The 14,511-nt window shown below is 41.6% G+C and overlaps 1 protein-coding gene across 2 annotated transcripts in view; it reads right to left on the bottom strand.

Moving 5' to 3' along the window:
• Positions 1 to 13,062, bottom strand: part of MYO5A (myosin VA) — an 85,138-nt gene extending 72,076 nt beyond the window's left edge. The window contains exon 1 of one of the 2 annotated variants that reach the window (XM_087704171.1): positions 12,805 to 13,062. In XM_087704171.1, coding sequence (XP_087560297.1) covers positions 12,805 to 12,831 — 27 coding nt within the window. In that variant the 5' untranslated portion in view covers positions 12,832 to 13,062. The remainder of the gene's footprint in view (positions 1 to 12,804) is intronic. The other variant, XM_087704172.1, reaches the window with a different exon arrangement.
• Between the last annotated feature and the right edge of the window lie 1,449 nt (positions 13,063 to 14,511).

Raw genomic sequence — 14,511 nt, 5'->3', positions numbered from 1 at the left:
TGTTTTACTACTGATGAAAGAAATGTCCTTCTGGGTTCAGTTCTGATGAAAGAAATGTCCTTCTGGGTTCGGCTCCAAGTGGGGAAAAAGACACTGGAGACATGGAGGCTGCTTGGAAAGATGGTTTATTGTTGGACAGGACCACATGGCTTGAGTCCTGAACAGAAAAGGTGATCACATGCTTCAATGTTGGTGGAGAAGAAGTGAAGGGCTGAGGGAGGGGTTTGATAGGCTTTTTATAACCTGTTCAGTCCCACCTCTCTGCTTCCTGTTCCTGTGTAAGAAATGTATTCTGATTGGTTGTCAGACTCCCATGGGCCCATGCAGGGGCAACTCTCTAGGCTGCATTTTGAATCCAGGTTTGGTTGAGTTCTCAGATGCCATGTGGTCAGTTGAGTAAAGGGGCAATATTATCATGCTTTAATCCCATCCCCCTGGAGCTGAAGTGGAGAAGTCTTTATTATGTAAAGGGACTGGCTTGGCCTTCTTAATGGCCCATTGACAAAGTGGGGATGGGCAGGAAGCTACAGGCAGCTATTCTGTCTTTTAAAACATGTTTCTTCCTTTTCACATCCAGAGAAGTATTCTGCCTTTTCAATATTTCCTAGGATATTTCATTTTTCTGGGAGAGGGCTGGGTGATAACTTCCTACACTACTTTGCCAGCTTTACGGGAAAAAGACTGTACGTAGGCTTGTATCTTAGAAGACTGGCAACAGGAAAAGCAAAACTGAAGCCTCACACAAAGGAAGTCACGTTAGAATTTAAGCTGCAGCCCTTTTTTAAGACGGAGAAACACCCATCGCTGATATTAATTTATCCTGGGAGCATTCAGGACTGCCTTATTCTCAATGAAAAAACAAGGCATGTGATGTAAAAAACAACCACAACAACCGAAAAATCATTAGAAGGAACAGTTTTACCCTCAGATCAACGTTAGAAACATTAGAAGAACTATGACATTTTCATCACATTTTCTTACATAAATCTTTAGGGGGAGGAAACACTTTTTTCAAATAAAACTTCTTCTGTTGTCCAACCAGAAAGTTGTCCAATTTGAAGACACATTTTCTCCGTAGCTGTTAGGGCAACAGGAGGCTCATCAAGCACCCAGAAGAGAGCCCCACAATATAACAAGACTGGTATTAGGGAGATATTTACACGAGCGAGATTCGAACAGCTCGACGCAAGGGTCAGATATGAGAGATTCCATTCCATACCCTACAATGAGCGTGTCTCTGCATTTGCGGAGCAGCAGAGGTAGAAAACCTGGCTCACATCCCATTTGACTGTTGCTCATATAAGGGGGTGAAAGACAGATACCTTGGTCCATATACCAAACGAAGGACCCGTTGGGATCCCCATATCGAAACAACTTAGTCTATGTGCAGCCAGAACCCGAAAATAACATTTAACACAGCACAATACTTAAAACAAATTGGTTCGCTTGAGATCTGTATTACGTGGGACTGATTGGGGTAGATTGTTAAGGGTGACACCGAAATATAGTTTTATGTCACTTTGTTCTATTTTACATATTTATGTATTAAAATATATTGCATCTGATCCTATAACTATTGTACTTTACCCTACTCTTATTTTAAATTGTTCGTATAGGATTTTTATTGGTGATACGAAGGGGCGTGCATAAGCACATCAGTGTGCCTAACGTCCCTGTCCTACTGTCCCCATTTATTTGTACCCATTTCCTGTGTTCTTATTGATGTTTATTCTTATCCCTGTTATCTTGTACATGAGTGACAAAGTAAATAAATAAATAATGTGTTTGAAGCTTGTGCTTTGATCACAAAAGCTATAATCTAATAAGACTGTTGGATGTCTCGGTAAATATGGCCCAACAACACTGGAAGTCTTTAAGAAGATGTTGGATAGCCATCTGTCTAAAACAGTATAGGGATTCCTGCCTAGGCAGGGGGTTGGATTGGAAGACCTCCAAGGTCCCTTCCAACTCTGCTATTGTGTTGTATTAAGTAAGTCACACTGCATTCGACAGTAATTACTTTGCAATAAAATGTAATATGGTTTTTCCCTAACTGGAGTTCCTCACAGTCTTTAATCCCCGCAACTCCCATAAAATCCCATAAAATTAGAGCTAACACACTGCAGGGTAGCCATTTGAGGCAAGTACGTATTCGGAATTAATACTGGAAAAAATAGCATCCTCTTCCATTAATAGAAAGTTAAATATGTAGTATCGGGTTTTTTTCAAAAATCGGAGCATATTAATATACTTGCATGCAACATTAGGTTCTGCCAATCTGAACTGGGAAACATCATTCCAAAATTGTCAGTAGAACAAACAAACAAAAAAAAAACATGGTTTCTAGGGAAGTACCTAAACCACTAGACCAAACTAGCTTTTTCATCATCATCATCATCATCATCATCATTATTATTATTTATTGAAATTATATTCTGCCTGCCTCCCAATAAATCTGGCATAAAGATTGCATCATTCTTACTTTTAAGGTTTTTTGTGTGTGGACTTTATAGGAAAGCATGGAAAATAGGTATGTTTATATTGTCAGGCTAGATGATAGATAGATAGATAGATAGATAGATAGATAGATAGATAGATAGATAGATAGATAGATAGATAGATAGATAGATAATAGATAGATAGATAATAGATAGATAGATAGATAGATAGATAGATAATAGATAGATAGATAGATAATAGATAGATAGATAATAGATAGATAGATAGATAATAGATAGATAGATAATAGATAGATAGATAGATAGATAGATAGATAGATAGATAGATAGATAATAGATAGATAGATAATAGATAGATAATAGATAGATAGATAGATAATAGATAGATAGATAGATAATAGATAGATAGATGATAGAGATAGATAATAGATAGATAGATAGATAGATAGATAGATAGATAGATAGATAATAGATAGATAGATAGATAGATAGATAATAGATAGATAGATAGATGATAGATAGATAGAAGATAAGATAGATAGATAGATAGATAGATAGATAGATAGATAGATAGATAGATAGATAGATATTATGTCTTGATTTAAACATGCACATTTACTTAAAACTGACTCCTAAACAATTTAAAAATTATTAACACTCAAGACCCACAACGACAATGAATATAACTGACACAGTTTGGTTGCTAAATTTACACACCAAAATATACCATTCTCTTCCATTAAAACTATACTCCGTACTTTTCCCATAGCACGCGGCAATATTCCCTTTGGGTACAATCCATTGCAAATGAATCAACCAACTCCTTAAATAGGACTGCCATCTTGGCAAAGAGGTTGTGATCTCTGAATAACGAGGTCTAGCACTAAACCCCGTCCGTAACAATGAGAAGGTCACTTACTTGATGGTACATATGGTTCAAACTCTCCACTGTTTTCCAGTACTCGCGGTGATGCAAACTTTTGCTAATCTGAGCCGCAATCATTGTCACCTCCGTAAGCGAGACATAGCATAAGAACTACTCCATGCTGGCCTCTAGTAATAAGCCATGTGGGTTTGAGCTGATTCTAGTAGTGATACTAGCCACGCTCAAAGCTACGTCAGGATCAGCTGAGTGATGGGTACCGTCAGACGTCTGGATGCTTTCCTTGCCAAGAGTTCTCCCCAAACCTTCCCCAGCACAAAAAGCCAGAGTGTTTGCGCTGTGCGCCTCTCGGAAATCCCAGTGTCTTGTGACAGTCATCAAATGCTAACGTTCAAAAAAACATTGCTCCCAGCGATAATTTGTTTTCACCATTCCTAGTTAGTTGGCGGCACTGGCTCCTTTGTTCTTACTCCTCCACTAGAGTGAGATTAATAGCCAAAGTGTTCATATTCAATAAACTCCCTTAATCTTGGCTTCTTGCTCGCACCCGTTACATAGATAAAGGTTCCCCTTGCACATATGTGCTAGTCATTTCTGACTCTAGGGGGCGGTGCTCATCTCCGTTTCAAAGCCGAAGAGCCAGCGCTATCCGAAGACCTCTCCGTGGCCATGTGGCCGGCATGACTAAATGCAGAAGGCGCACTGAATGCTGTTCCCTTCCCACCAAAGGGGTTTCCTATTTTTTCTACTTGCATTTTTAACGTGCTTTTGAACTGCTAGGTTAGCAGAAGCTGGGACAAGTAACAGAGGCTCATTCTGTTACGCAGCGCTAGGGATTCGAACCAACATTTCTGACTGACAAGCTCAGCGTCTTAGCCACTGAGCTAGAGTTTGCGGGAGTGGGCTCCGCGAGGCCATCCTGTGTGGATGACAGGTCCGTGTGGGGTACATGAGGCATGTTCCCCCACTTCCTCCCCAGAAAATGGCAAGGACCGGGCTGTGCCCGCGTTTAAATGTTTTTGGGGAGGGCTTATTATCCAGGAAGGTCTTATTTTCGGGAAAATAGGAATGGCCTTCAAAATACAAGAATACCTGATCTTTTTTTTTCTCCTTTGACAAATCACTACAGCTGGCTGCACCTTTCTCTGCTCTGCTTTTCTTGACAGTAGCCATGTGCCCCACATCAACAATTGGCAGTCTTTTCAATCCCTCCCCACCCCCCACCCCCATTTAATTCCTTTCACTGAGATTATGTCCAGATTCTCGGCATCTGCATTATCTGCAGTTGGTAACAGTTTCCGCAGGAGGACCAAGTAAAATGCCAAATTTTGCACCGGATGAACCAAACCTGTCTTCGCTTAGATGTTTCAGTTTCGAATCTGCAAACTTTTCCATCGTGGCTTAAAGGAATTTATCTCACTTAATGGCTTTATCTCACTTCACTTTATCTTGTTTTATTGCATTTTAATAATGCTCCTGTTTGATGTGGTCCATTGACTAATCTATAAAGGTCATCATATTGCATCATTATAGTTACTTAATACTATGGGAATCTAGCAAAACAGGAGTTGGTCATGATAAAATAAACCATGGGTTAATAACATAAGGCAATCTATAAAACAAGCCTAACTGTTACTATTATAATTGTACACTGATCTGCAAGATGGGCAGTCTCTGTTGTTGTTGTTGTTAGTTGTGTCCAACCCATTACGATCCCATGGAGAACATTCCTCCAGGCCTTCCTGTCCTCTACTATCCCCCAGAGTCCATTTAAGCCTACTGCTTCGGTGACTCCATCCAGCCACCTCCTTCTCTGTCGTCCCCTTCTTCTTTTGCCCTCCATCTTTCCCAGCATGAGGCTCTTCTCCAGTGAGTCCTTCCTTCTCATTAGGTGGCCAAAGTCTTTGAGTGTCCTCTTCAGGATCTGGCCTTCTAAAGAGCAGTCAGGGTTGATCTCCTCTAGGACTGACCGGTTGGATCACCTTGCAGTGAGTCTTCTCCAACACCATAGAAGTCTTCTCCAACACCATAGTTCAAAGGCAGTCTCTACATTTTATAAATAAATATATCTTTCAGATGGCCACAGTTGGCTACAGACATAGTTGCTATTATCCACATATTTTGGTGGCAGCAAAGTACATGTTTCTACAGATAATTCTTTTCGATGTATATCAATAACCAGGGTGGAAATATCAGATGTGAAACCTATGTCTATATCTATGGCTTCAGCATCCTATATTTCTGTAAGTCTCTATCCTTACTTGAGAACTTTTTTTAAAAAAATGGAATTTCCCTTTTTCAACCTCCTTTAAAGCACTGTATCAAATCATCTTGCAAAGCGGTGATTCATAAGACAGATTGCATCAAAAAGGAGAAGGGAGTAGTTAAGCAGTTTTGATATATGAACCTGTTCAGCAGTTAAAGATTAATCACCTACCACACCCCAAAATAAATTAATTTGCTGGAAGTGATAAAAGAGATTTTAAAAATAAATGCTAATGTGTATTGTTATAGAAATGCCCGAGCGTTTGACACACACCACAAGACTAGATTTTTTTTAAAAAATAGTGCTCTTTAAAGTATGGCCACAATGGAGTCCAATGTTTCTGTTGTTAAGTGAGAACTTTGTTGAGCTTTGCCTCATTTTGCAACTTTCCTTGCCATGGCTGTGAAACACTGCAGTTGGTGAGTTAGTGACCCGGTTGTTAAGTGAAGCTGGCTTCCCCGTTGGCTTGGCTTGCCAGAAGGTAGCAAAGGGGGAATCCTGTGACCTTGGGGGACACAGCAATGGTCATAAATATGAAGCAATTGCCAAGCAGCTGAATGTTGATCACGTGACCAGGGGGATGCTGCAAAAGTCGTAGCTGTGAATAACGGACATAGCTCTCATTCTTCAGTGCCATTGTAACTTTGAACAGTCACTAAATGAACTCTTGAAAACCGAGGACTATCTGTACTGCTATCACTTCATGAGAAAAGAGTGCAGAGAAGAGCAACAAAGAGGATTAGGGGACTGGAGGCTAAAATATATGAAGAACGGTTGCAGGAACTGGGTATGTCTAGTTTAATGAAAAGAAGGACTAGGGGAGACATGATAGCAGTCTTCCAACATCTCAGGGGTTGCCACAAAGAAGAGGGAGTCAAGCTATTCTCCAAAGCTCCTTCAGGCAGGACAAGAAGCAATGGGTGGAAACAATTCAAGGACAGAAGCAACTTAGAACTAAGGAGGAATTTCTTGACAGTCAGAACAATTAACCAGTGGAACAGTTTGCCACCAGAAGTTGTGAATGCTCCAACACTGGAAGTTTTTAAGATGTTGGACAACCATTTGTCTGAAGTGGTGTAGGGTTTCCTGCCTAGGCAGGGGGTTGGACTAGAAGACCTCCAAGGTCCCTTCCAACTCTTCTATTCTAAATCATAATGTTTAGGTATTTTCTCTATTTTAAAATGAGGCCTTGATCTGTGGAAGTGTACCTCTTGAAGTGTGCTTGCAGATATTCAGAAAAACATGAGGATATTTGCTCCCAAGAATTCCGGTGAAAGGGGAGGCAGTATATCCAGGCTGATTTCCTTGAAATTGCAGGTTTTGATCTGCCCAGCATATATGAATAAACATTTCCCATGAAACGCCCTGTAAAGCAGGATTATTTCTTCATCAATAAAATGCTGCCTCTCATCAATCAGCTCTGCCCATGTCCATCATACTTTTCTTGGAATAAACTGCAGAGTTAGACAAATCTTTATCAGCCCAAATGTCAGTGGTGGGTCCGCATGGCTTTCTTTAATAAATAGTAAGGGTTTTTTTTTCCTTTAGAAAGAAATTGTAACTTCAACTTATCAGTCTACCAACACACTGCATTTACATTTGTTAAACTGTGTTTGCACCCCATTTCTCTAACTGTTTGTCTCTATTCTACCTGCTGTTGCAATTAAATATAACTAGCTATGTCAGGCTATGATACTAAAATGTGGCTCTGCACAAGTCTGGGATTAGTTAGTTAGTTAATTAGTGAGTTAGTGAGTTAGTTAGTTAGTTAGTTAGTTTTTTGTCGGTTTGGGGTATATTTAGTTGTTTTGGTCTTCCAGATGTTTTGTATTTGGTTTTTTCTGGATACAGCTGTCCTTTGGGAGGTAGATGGTCTCAAAACAACAACAACAACAACAACAACAACATCATCATCATCATCATCATCATCATCATCATCATCACCGTTGCAATACCCGGACAGATGAATAGACGAGAAAGAACTGGAGAAAACTAGACAGAAGTGTCTTTGTCTGCAACTGTCCTCCTTTCCTCTTAATCATTAATATTTTGCTCATTTCTGACATTTTCCATCTCCCAAATCTGATCTTAGATCTTAAGCACATATACAACTTCCGTTGAAACAAATAGGCCAGACTGGTCAGCTGAGTTCAAACATCTGGTTAAAGAAATAAATGCCTAAAGCTTTGAATGCTTTTATCCGTTGCACCATTGTAGCTACGCTCTTAAATTACAGACCATCAGGAATCTTACATTCATTGAAGCTTTCCATGCAAATGTCCTTAGGCCAGGGCATGTAAGATTCGGATGCTTCCAGGCTGCGGAAATATCGAACCCACCTCACGCATGGAATTTTAAAGAAGGGGAAGGAAAATCCAGGGAACATTCTTCCACAACCATTTTCTTACTGCTTCTTTCATCTGAATATTCACCATCCACTATCCTCATTTTAAAAAAAAAAACCATTAAGGAAAAAAGTTAGTTGCACAATGTCTCTTTAACAGGTGAATTAACAGACATCCGCAAGTATCCTTTGGAACAGAATGTGTGATTGCATATGCTTAACGCAATTAATCTACATGGATTATCAAAGAAGACATCTATGCCACACCTCTATGTACTTGGGTGCAAACCTCACCGACTTCTGATTTGAGACTGGCTCAACTGACAAAATGGGCGTGGCTAGTCTAGAGAAGAGAAGGACCAGGGGAGACATGATAGCAGTGTTCCAATATTTGAGGGGCTGCCACAGAGAGGGGAGAGGGGCAAGCTGTTTTCCAAAGCACCTGAAGGCCAGACAAGGAATAATGGATGGAAACTGAACAAGGAGAGATTCCACCTGGAAATAAGGAGAAATTTTTTGACGGTGAGAGCGATCAACCAATGGAACAGAAGCTGCCTTCAGAAGCTGTGGGAGCTTCATCCCTGGAAGCTTTCCAGAAGAGACTGGACTATCATTTGTCAAAAATGGTGTAGGGTCTCCTGCTTGGGTGGGGGGTTGGACTAGATGACCTACAAGGTCCCTTCCAACTCTCTTAATCTAATCTAATCTAATTGCTAAAAGGCTTGCCTTATTTTCAAAATAAAACCACCCTGTTCTACTCTCCACAGATCAGCACCATCTGTCACTTAGTGAAAGCCAATGTCACAAGTAGAGGGATTTTGTTGCCTTGCCACGGTAGTTAGGGGATTTTTCACTTGATGTGGTTCCTGTTTTTGTTTTACGTTGAACTGCATTAGTTCCAATTTATGTACTCAAAGAACAAACGCTTGGCTGGCTAATGAATGGAGTCAATTCAAGCTAAAAGACTGCAACATCGCTGTAAATGAAGTGATTGGAAAATTTATTACTTATTATTTATACTCGCCTAACTTTTTCAAAATGACCCAGTTTAGTGCAGCAGACAAAAGCACCAGATAAGAAACTGGGCAAAATGTGAGTTATAAACCTTGTGTAAAGCCCAAAGTCAACTGTGATAAATAGGAGAACAACTGGATGCCTTTGGGCCAGTCACTCCCCCCCCCAGCTCTAGGAAGATTGGATTGGATTTATTACATTTATATGCCGCCCTTTTCCCCTGAAGGGGACTCAGGGCGGCTCACAATTCAGTCAGGGAAGGGGGTACAGACAGGGGGATAAAAAGACGAACATAACAATACAAAATTTAAAAAACGCACAACAACCATACCATTCGAGAAGGGGGGCAAAAGCTCATTAGCCCCAGGCCTGTCGGAACAGCCAGGTTTTAAGGGCTTTGCGGAAGGCCTGGAGGGTGGTGAGGGTTCGAATCTCCACGGGGAGTTCGTTCCAGAGGGTCGGAGCAGCCACAGAGAAGGCTCTCCTCCGGGTAGTCGCCAGTCGGCATTGGCCGGCGGATGGAATTCGGAGGAGGCCTAATCTGTGGGATCTGATCGGTCTATTGGAGGTAATTGGCAGCAGGCGGTCTCTCAAGTACCCAGGTCCAATAAGAAGGCAATGGCAAGCTATTTCCAGAAATGTTGCTAAAAAAAACCTCATGGACTTGTCCAGGCAGTTTACCAGGAGTCAAGGCTGATTCAAAGGCACCTCCCCAGAAAAATCATTTTCAAAAGGTGCAAAGGAACAAGTAAAATAAAAAGAAAGTCATCTGATGTACTCTAGTTAACTAAATTGTAATATGCTAATCCAAAATTAATGTAACACACGTCCCTAAGGAAAAAACAAATTGCCATTTCTACATCACCATTTTTTTTAGGCTTTGCAATTCTCCAAACAGCAGAAAAGCTAACAGAAGAGTTTTAAGAAAAATTCGAGAATCTCTAGAGGCGAACACAGCATCTTAAATTACAGAACCCTGGGCCATCTCTAAATCCACCTCTTGAAAAGTTAACTGTCCATGCATTTTAATTTCTCATGCTGTATGAATAAAAGAAACATTCAGTCATAGCTGGCATTGACAGTCACAGCTGCCATGTTAACCTTTTTTTTTGTAGCATCCTACAGACAAAGTACTCTTCTTATTCCAGCAAACAGAGCTACATCACCAACATATATGGAACAAGAGAAAGAATTGCCCCCAGAAATAAAGAACAGGAAGTTTTTAAAAAAAAAAGGAAATAAGCATGTTTTACCTGCTTAAATAATTTCCGTTTTAAGATTTGCCTAGATTATAACAGCAAGCAAGAAATGTATGACACAAAAGTCAAAACCTTGTAGTTGTGAGATTTTTTTTTATCACTAGTAACATCAATCTCTTATTCCTCACTCCCACACGCAGATTATCACTAGCTGTACAGTCTTAAGAAAGTAAAATTACTACTTCTACCACCAAGGACAACAAAACTTATTGCTGAACTGAATTAAAAAAAAATCTTAAAAAAGTAAAATTACTACTTCTACCACCAAGGACAACAAAACTTACTGCTGAACTGAATTTTTAAAAAAAGATTACAATGACATTGCAATTAAGCAAAGGTTTGCCAAAATTACATATATCTTCCCATTTAGCCTGGCTATTCAGAGAGCCCAAAAGTTTCCTTTGGTGCTCACCAGGCAGGCTTTCTCTAAAACAGCCCTCACTTTATGATCGACAATATTTTCATTTCAGCAATATTTGGAACTCCCAACTTGCTGCAATTCCATAAACAAATGTGTGGTGATTGAACACGGTTTCGGTTCCACGTGACTGACAATGCATGCCTGCCCTGGGTGTTATTTTTGCTTTTCTTTTGCGGTTAATTTGGGGTTTTTTATATTAAATTGGATGCAGTTCTTTAATGTCAGTTTTGTCTCTTCATTAAATGTACACCACCCAGAGTTCTTGGGGACAGGGCCGCGTTATAAGTACTGGAAATAAACAAACACAATTAAACCAAACATGATTCATTCTTATGTAGCAGAATAGAAAAACCGGTAGTTCAAAGAAGCCTTATTATAAATGAAAAGACAGTTTTCCACCCATGCGCTGATGAAGCAGTTTTTATTCCTCCTAGAGCTGCCATCATATAAAAAAAAAACCTCGTTTTTTTTTTCCAATGCACAGAATGATGCTTTTTAAAAAATCTTTCTAGGGCAGGGACTTCAAATTCCCAACCCCTTCTGGGGAGGAATCTTGAGGAAGGGCCTGACAAAACTGCACAATGCAGGTGGGAAAGTCCTTAAATAAGTTTTTTTTAAAAAGGCATAAAAAGGATGCTCCGACCCCATTTCCTTTGCATTCAGATATGCAGAGAGAGAGAGCGGGGGGGGGGGGGGGGAGGGATAATAATGGAGGCAAAATAAATGGAGGACATGGCAGTTGAAGATGCAGGCGGAAAGGATGCTGCTGGGGGATGGGGGGGACAGGTTGCCATGTTTATCTCATTTCATTTTATTTATTTAGTTGGTCCCCTGTGTACCAGATAACAGGAATAAGAATAAACTTGAATAAGAGACACAGGAAATGGGTACAAATAAATGGGGACAGTAGGGCAGGGACGTTAGGCGTGCTGCTCTGCGTTTTATTGGGGGGGGGGGATTGCAATCCAAAATTGGGCACCACAAGAAACAAAAAGAGCAAGAAATGCACATATATGGATGGATGGATGGATGGATGGATGGATGGATGGATGGATGGATAGATAGATAGATAGATAGATAGATAGATAGATAGATGATAGAGATATGGAGAGATAGATAGATATATAGATGGAAAGATAGACATAGATAGATAGATAGATAGATAGATAGATAGATAGATAGATAGATAGATAGATAGATAGATAGATAGAGATAGAGATATGGAGAGATAGATAGATATAGATAGATAGATGGAAAGATAGAGATAGATAGATAGATAGATAGATAGATAGATAGATAGATAGATAGATAGATAGATATATGGAGAGAGAGAGAGAGAGAGAGAGATGATAGAGAGAGAGATATGGAGAGATACATAGATATAGATAGATAGATGGAAAGATAGAGATAGATAGATAGATAGATAGATAGATAGATAGATAGATAGATAGATAGATAGATAGATAGAGATATGGAGAGAGATAGAGAGAGAGATATGGAGAGATAGATAGATATAGATAGATAGATGGAAAGATAGACATAGATAGATAGATAGATAGATAGATAGATAGATAGATAGATAGATAGATAGATAGATAGATAGATAGATAGATAGAGATAGAGATATGGAGGGAGAGAGAGAGATATATAGATAGATAGATAGATAGATAGATAGATAGATAGATAGATAGATAGATAGATAGATAGATAGATAGAGATAGATGATAGAAAATACACACAAACACACACACACACATTCTTTTTGTTTCTTGTGGTGCCCAATTTTTTATTGCATTCCCCCCCCCCAAAAAAAATAAAACATACAGCAGGAACCTATGGCGTGCATTATCTATATAAATATATAGATAATATATATATATAGAATTTCAATATACAGGCTTTCAATGAACACCAAGCTAAGGAGACAATGCCGCATGCAAGCAAGGATGAGGAGGAGGCATGATTCCTTTCCTTCTCTCCCCCCCCCCGCCAGAATGAAACACCCCCCCCCCAGTCAAAAAAAAAAGAGGGGAGCCATCAGCCACTTCTTTGGGGGCACTGCCCCCCCCATTTCACCCCCCACAGCGTTGCCAGGCAACCGCCAACGGTCACCCGGGCAGGCCTGGCCCCTTCCCGCGCTCTCTCGCGCGCGCCTCACCTTCGTGTAGAGCTCGGAGGCCGCCATGGCGGCGGTGGTGGTGGTGATGGGAGAGCAGGAGCCGCCGCCGCCGCCTTTCCCACCCGAGGCCGGCGGCGAGGTCGGCCTCGGGGCCGGCTGGAGAAGCCGAAGGCGGGGCGGACGCGAGGGAGGGAGAGAGAAAGAAAGAGGCGGGCGGCTTACTGGCTCCCCTCGGCGGGCAGCGGCTGCCGTGCCGGGCGGGCCATGTCGCTACCTGGGATGCGCCGAGGAGAGGGATGAGGAGGAGGAGGAGGAGATGCGGGCGGCCACTCCGGCGCCGCTGCCTCCGCCTCGTCAGGCATGCTGGGTACCGGCGGAGGCGCCTGAGCGTGCGCGCCGCCGTCCCCCGGCGGACCGGGACCCTCTTTTGCTTTTCCCGGGCGGAGGCAGAGGGTGGCTGTGGAGGGCATCAGGGAGGCGCCCCTCGCCCGTTTGGGGTGTGCGGGGCAGCTGCAGAAGCGACCCTCCATCCTTCCCTCCCCTTCCAAACGTTTAAAATGGAAAGCTTTCGTGGGAGACATTCAAAAAGACGTGGAGACTCTGGAAAGGGGCAGAGAAGAGCCACGAAGATGATGAGGGGACTGGAGGCTAAAACATAACCATGAATGGTTGCCGGAATTGGGGATGTGTAGTTTAATGAAAAGAAGGATTAGGGGAGACATGATAGAAGTCTTCCAATCTCTCAGGGGCTGCCCCAAAGAAGAGGGAGTCAAGCTATTCTCCAAAGCACCTGAAGGCAGGACAAGAAACAATGGGTGGAAACTAATCAAGGAGAGAAGCAACCTGCAAAAAAAGTGCTGACAATTATAACAATTCACCAGTGGAACAGCTTGCCACCAGTAGGCTCTCTGAATAACGGACATAGCTCTCATTCTTCAGTGCCATTGTAACTTTGAACGGTCACTAAGTGAACTGTTGCAAACCGAGGACTATTTGTACTGCTATCACTTCATGAGAAAAGAGTGCAGAGAAGAGCAAGAAAGAGGATTAGGGGATTGGAGGCTAAAACATAGGATGAACTGTTGCAGGAACTGGGCATGTCTAGTTTAATGAAAAGAAGGACGAGGGGAGGCATGATAGCAGTCTTCCAATCTCTCAGGGGCTGCCCCAAAGAAGAGGGAGTCAAGCTATTCTCCAAAGCACCTGAAGGCAGGACAAGAAACAATGGGTGGAAACTAATCAAGGAGAGAAGCAACCTGCAAAAATGTGCTGACAATTATGACAATTAACCAGTGGAACAGCTTGCCACCAGTACGCTCTCTGAATAACGGACATAGCTCTCATTCTCCCATTGTAACTTTGAACGGTCAGTAAATGAACTGTTGCAAACAGAGGACTATCTGTACTGCTATCACTTCATGAGAAAAGAGTGCAGAGAAGAGCAACAAAGAGGATTAGGGGACTGGAGGCTCAAACATAGGAAGAACTTTTGCAGGAACTGGGTATGGCTAGTTTAATGAAAAGAAGGACTAGGGGAGACATGATAGCAATCTTCCGATATCTCAAGGGTTGCCCCAAAGAAGAGGGAGTCAAGCTATTCTCCAAGGCACCTGAGTGTAGAACAAGAAGCAATGGGTGGAAACTAATCAAGGAGAGAAGCAATTTAGAACTGAGAAAGAAATTTCCTGACAGTTAGAACAATCAGTGGAACAGCTTGCCTCCAGAAGTTGTGAATGCTCCAACACT

Source organism: Thamnophis sirtalis, unplaced genomic scaffold (assembly GCF_051295495.1).
Source record: "Thamnophis sirtalis isolate CommonGarterSnake01/CBP01778 unplaced genomic scaffold, rThaSir2_p1.2 scaffold_2, whole genome shotgun sequence".
NCBI classification, from domain to species: domain Eukaryota; kingdom Metazoa; phylum Chordata; class Lepidosauria; order Squamata; family Natricidae; genus Thamnophis; species Thamnophis sirtalis.
The sequence above is the reverse complement of the archived record's forward strand: the minus strand, read 5'-3'. Positions and strand labels throughout refer to the sequence as shown.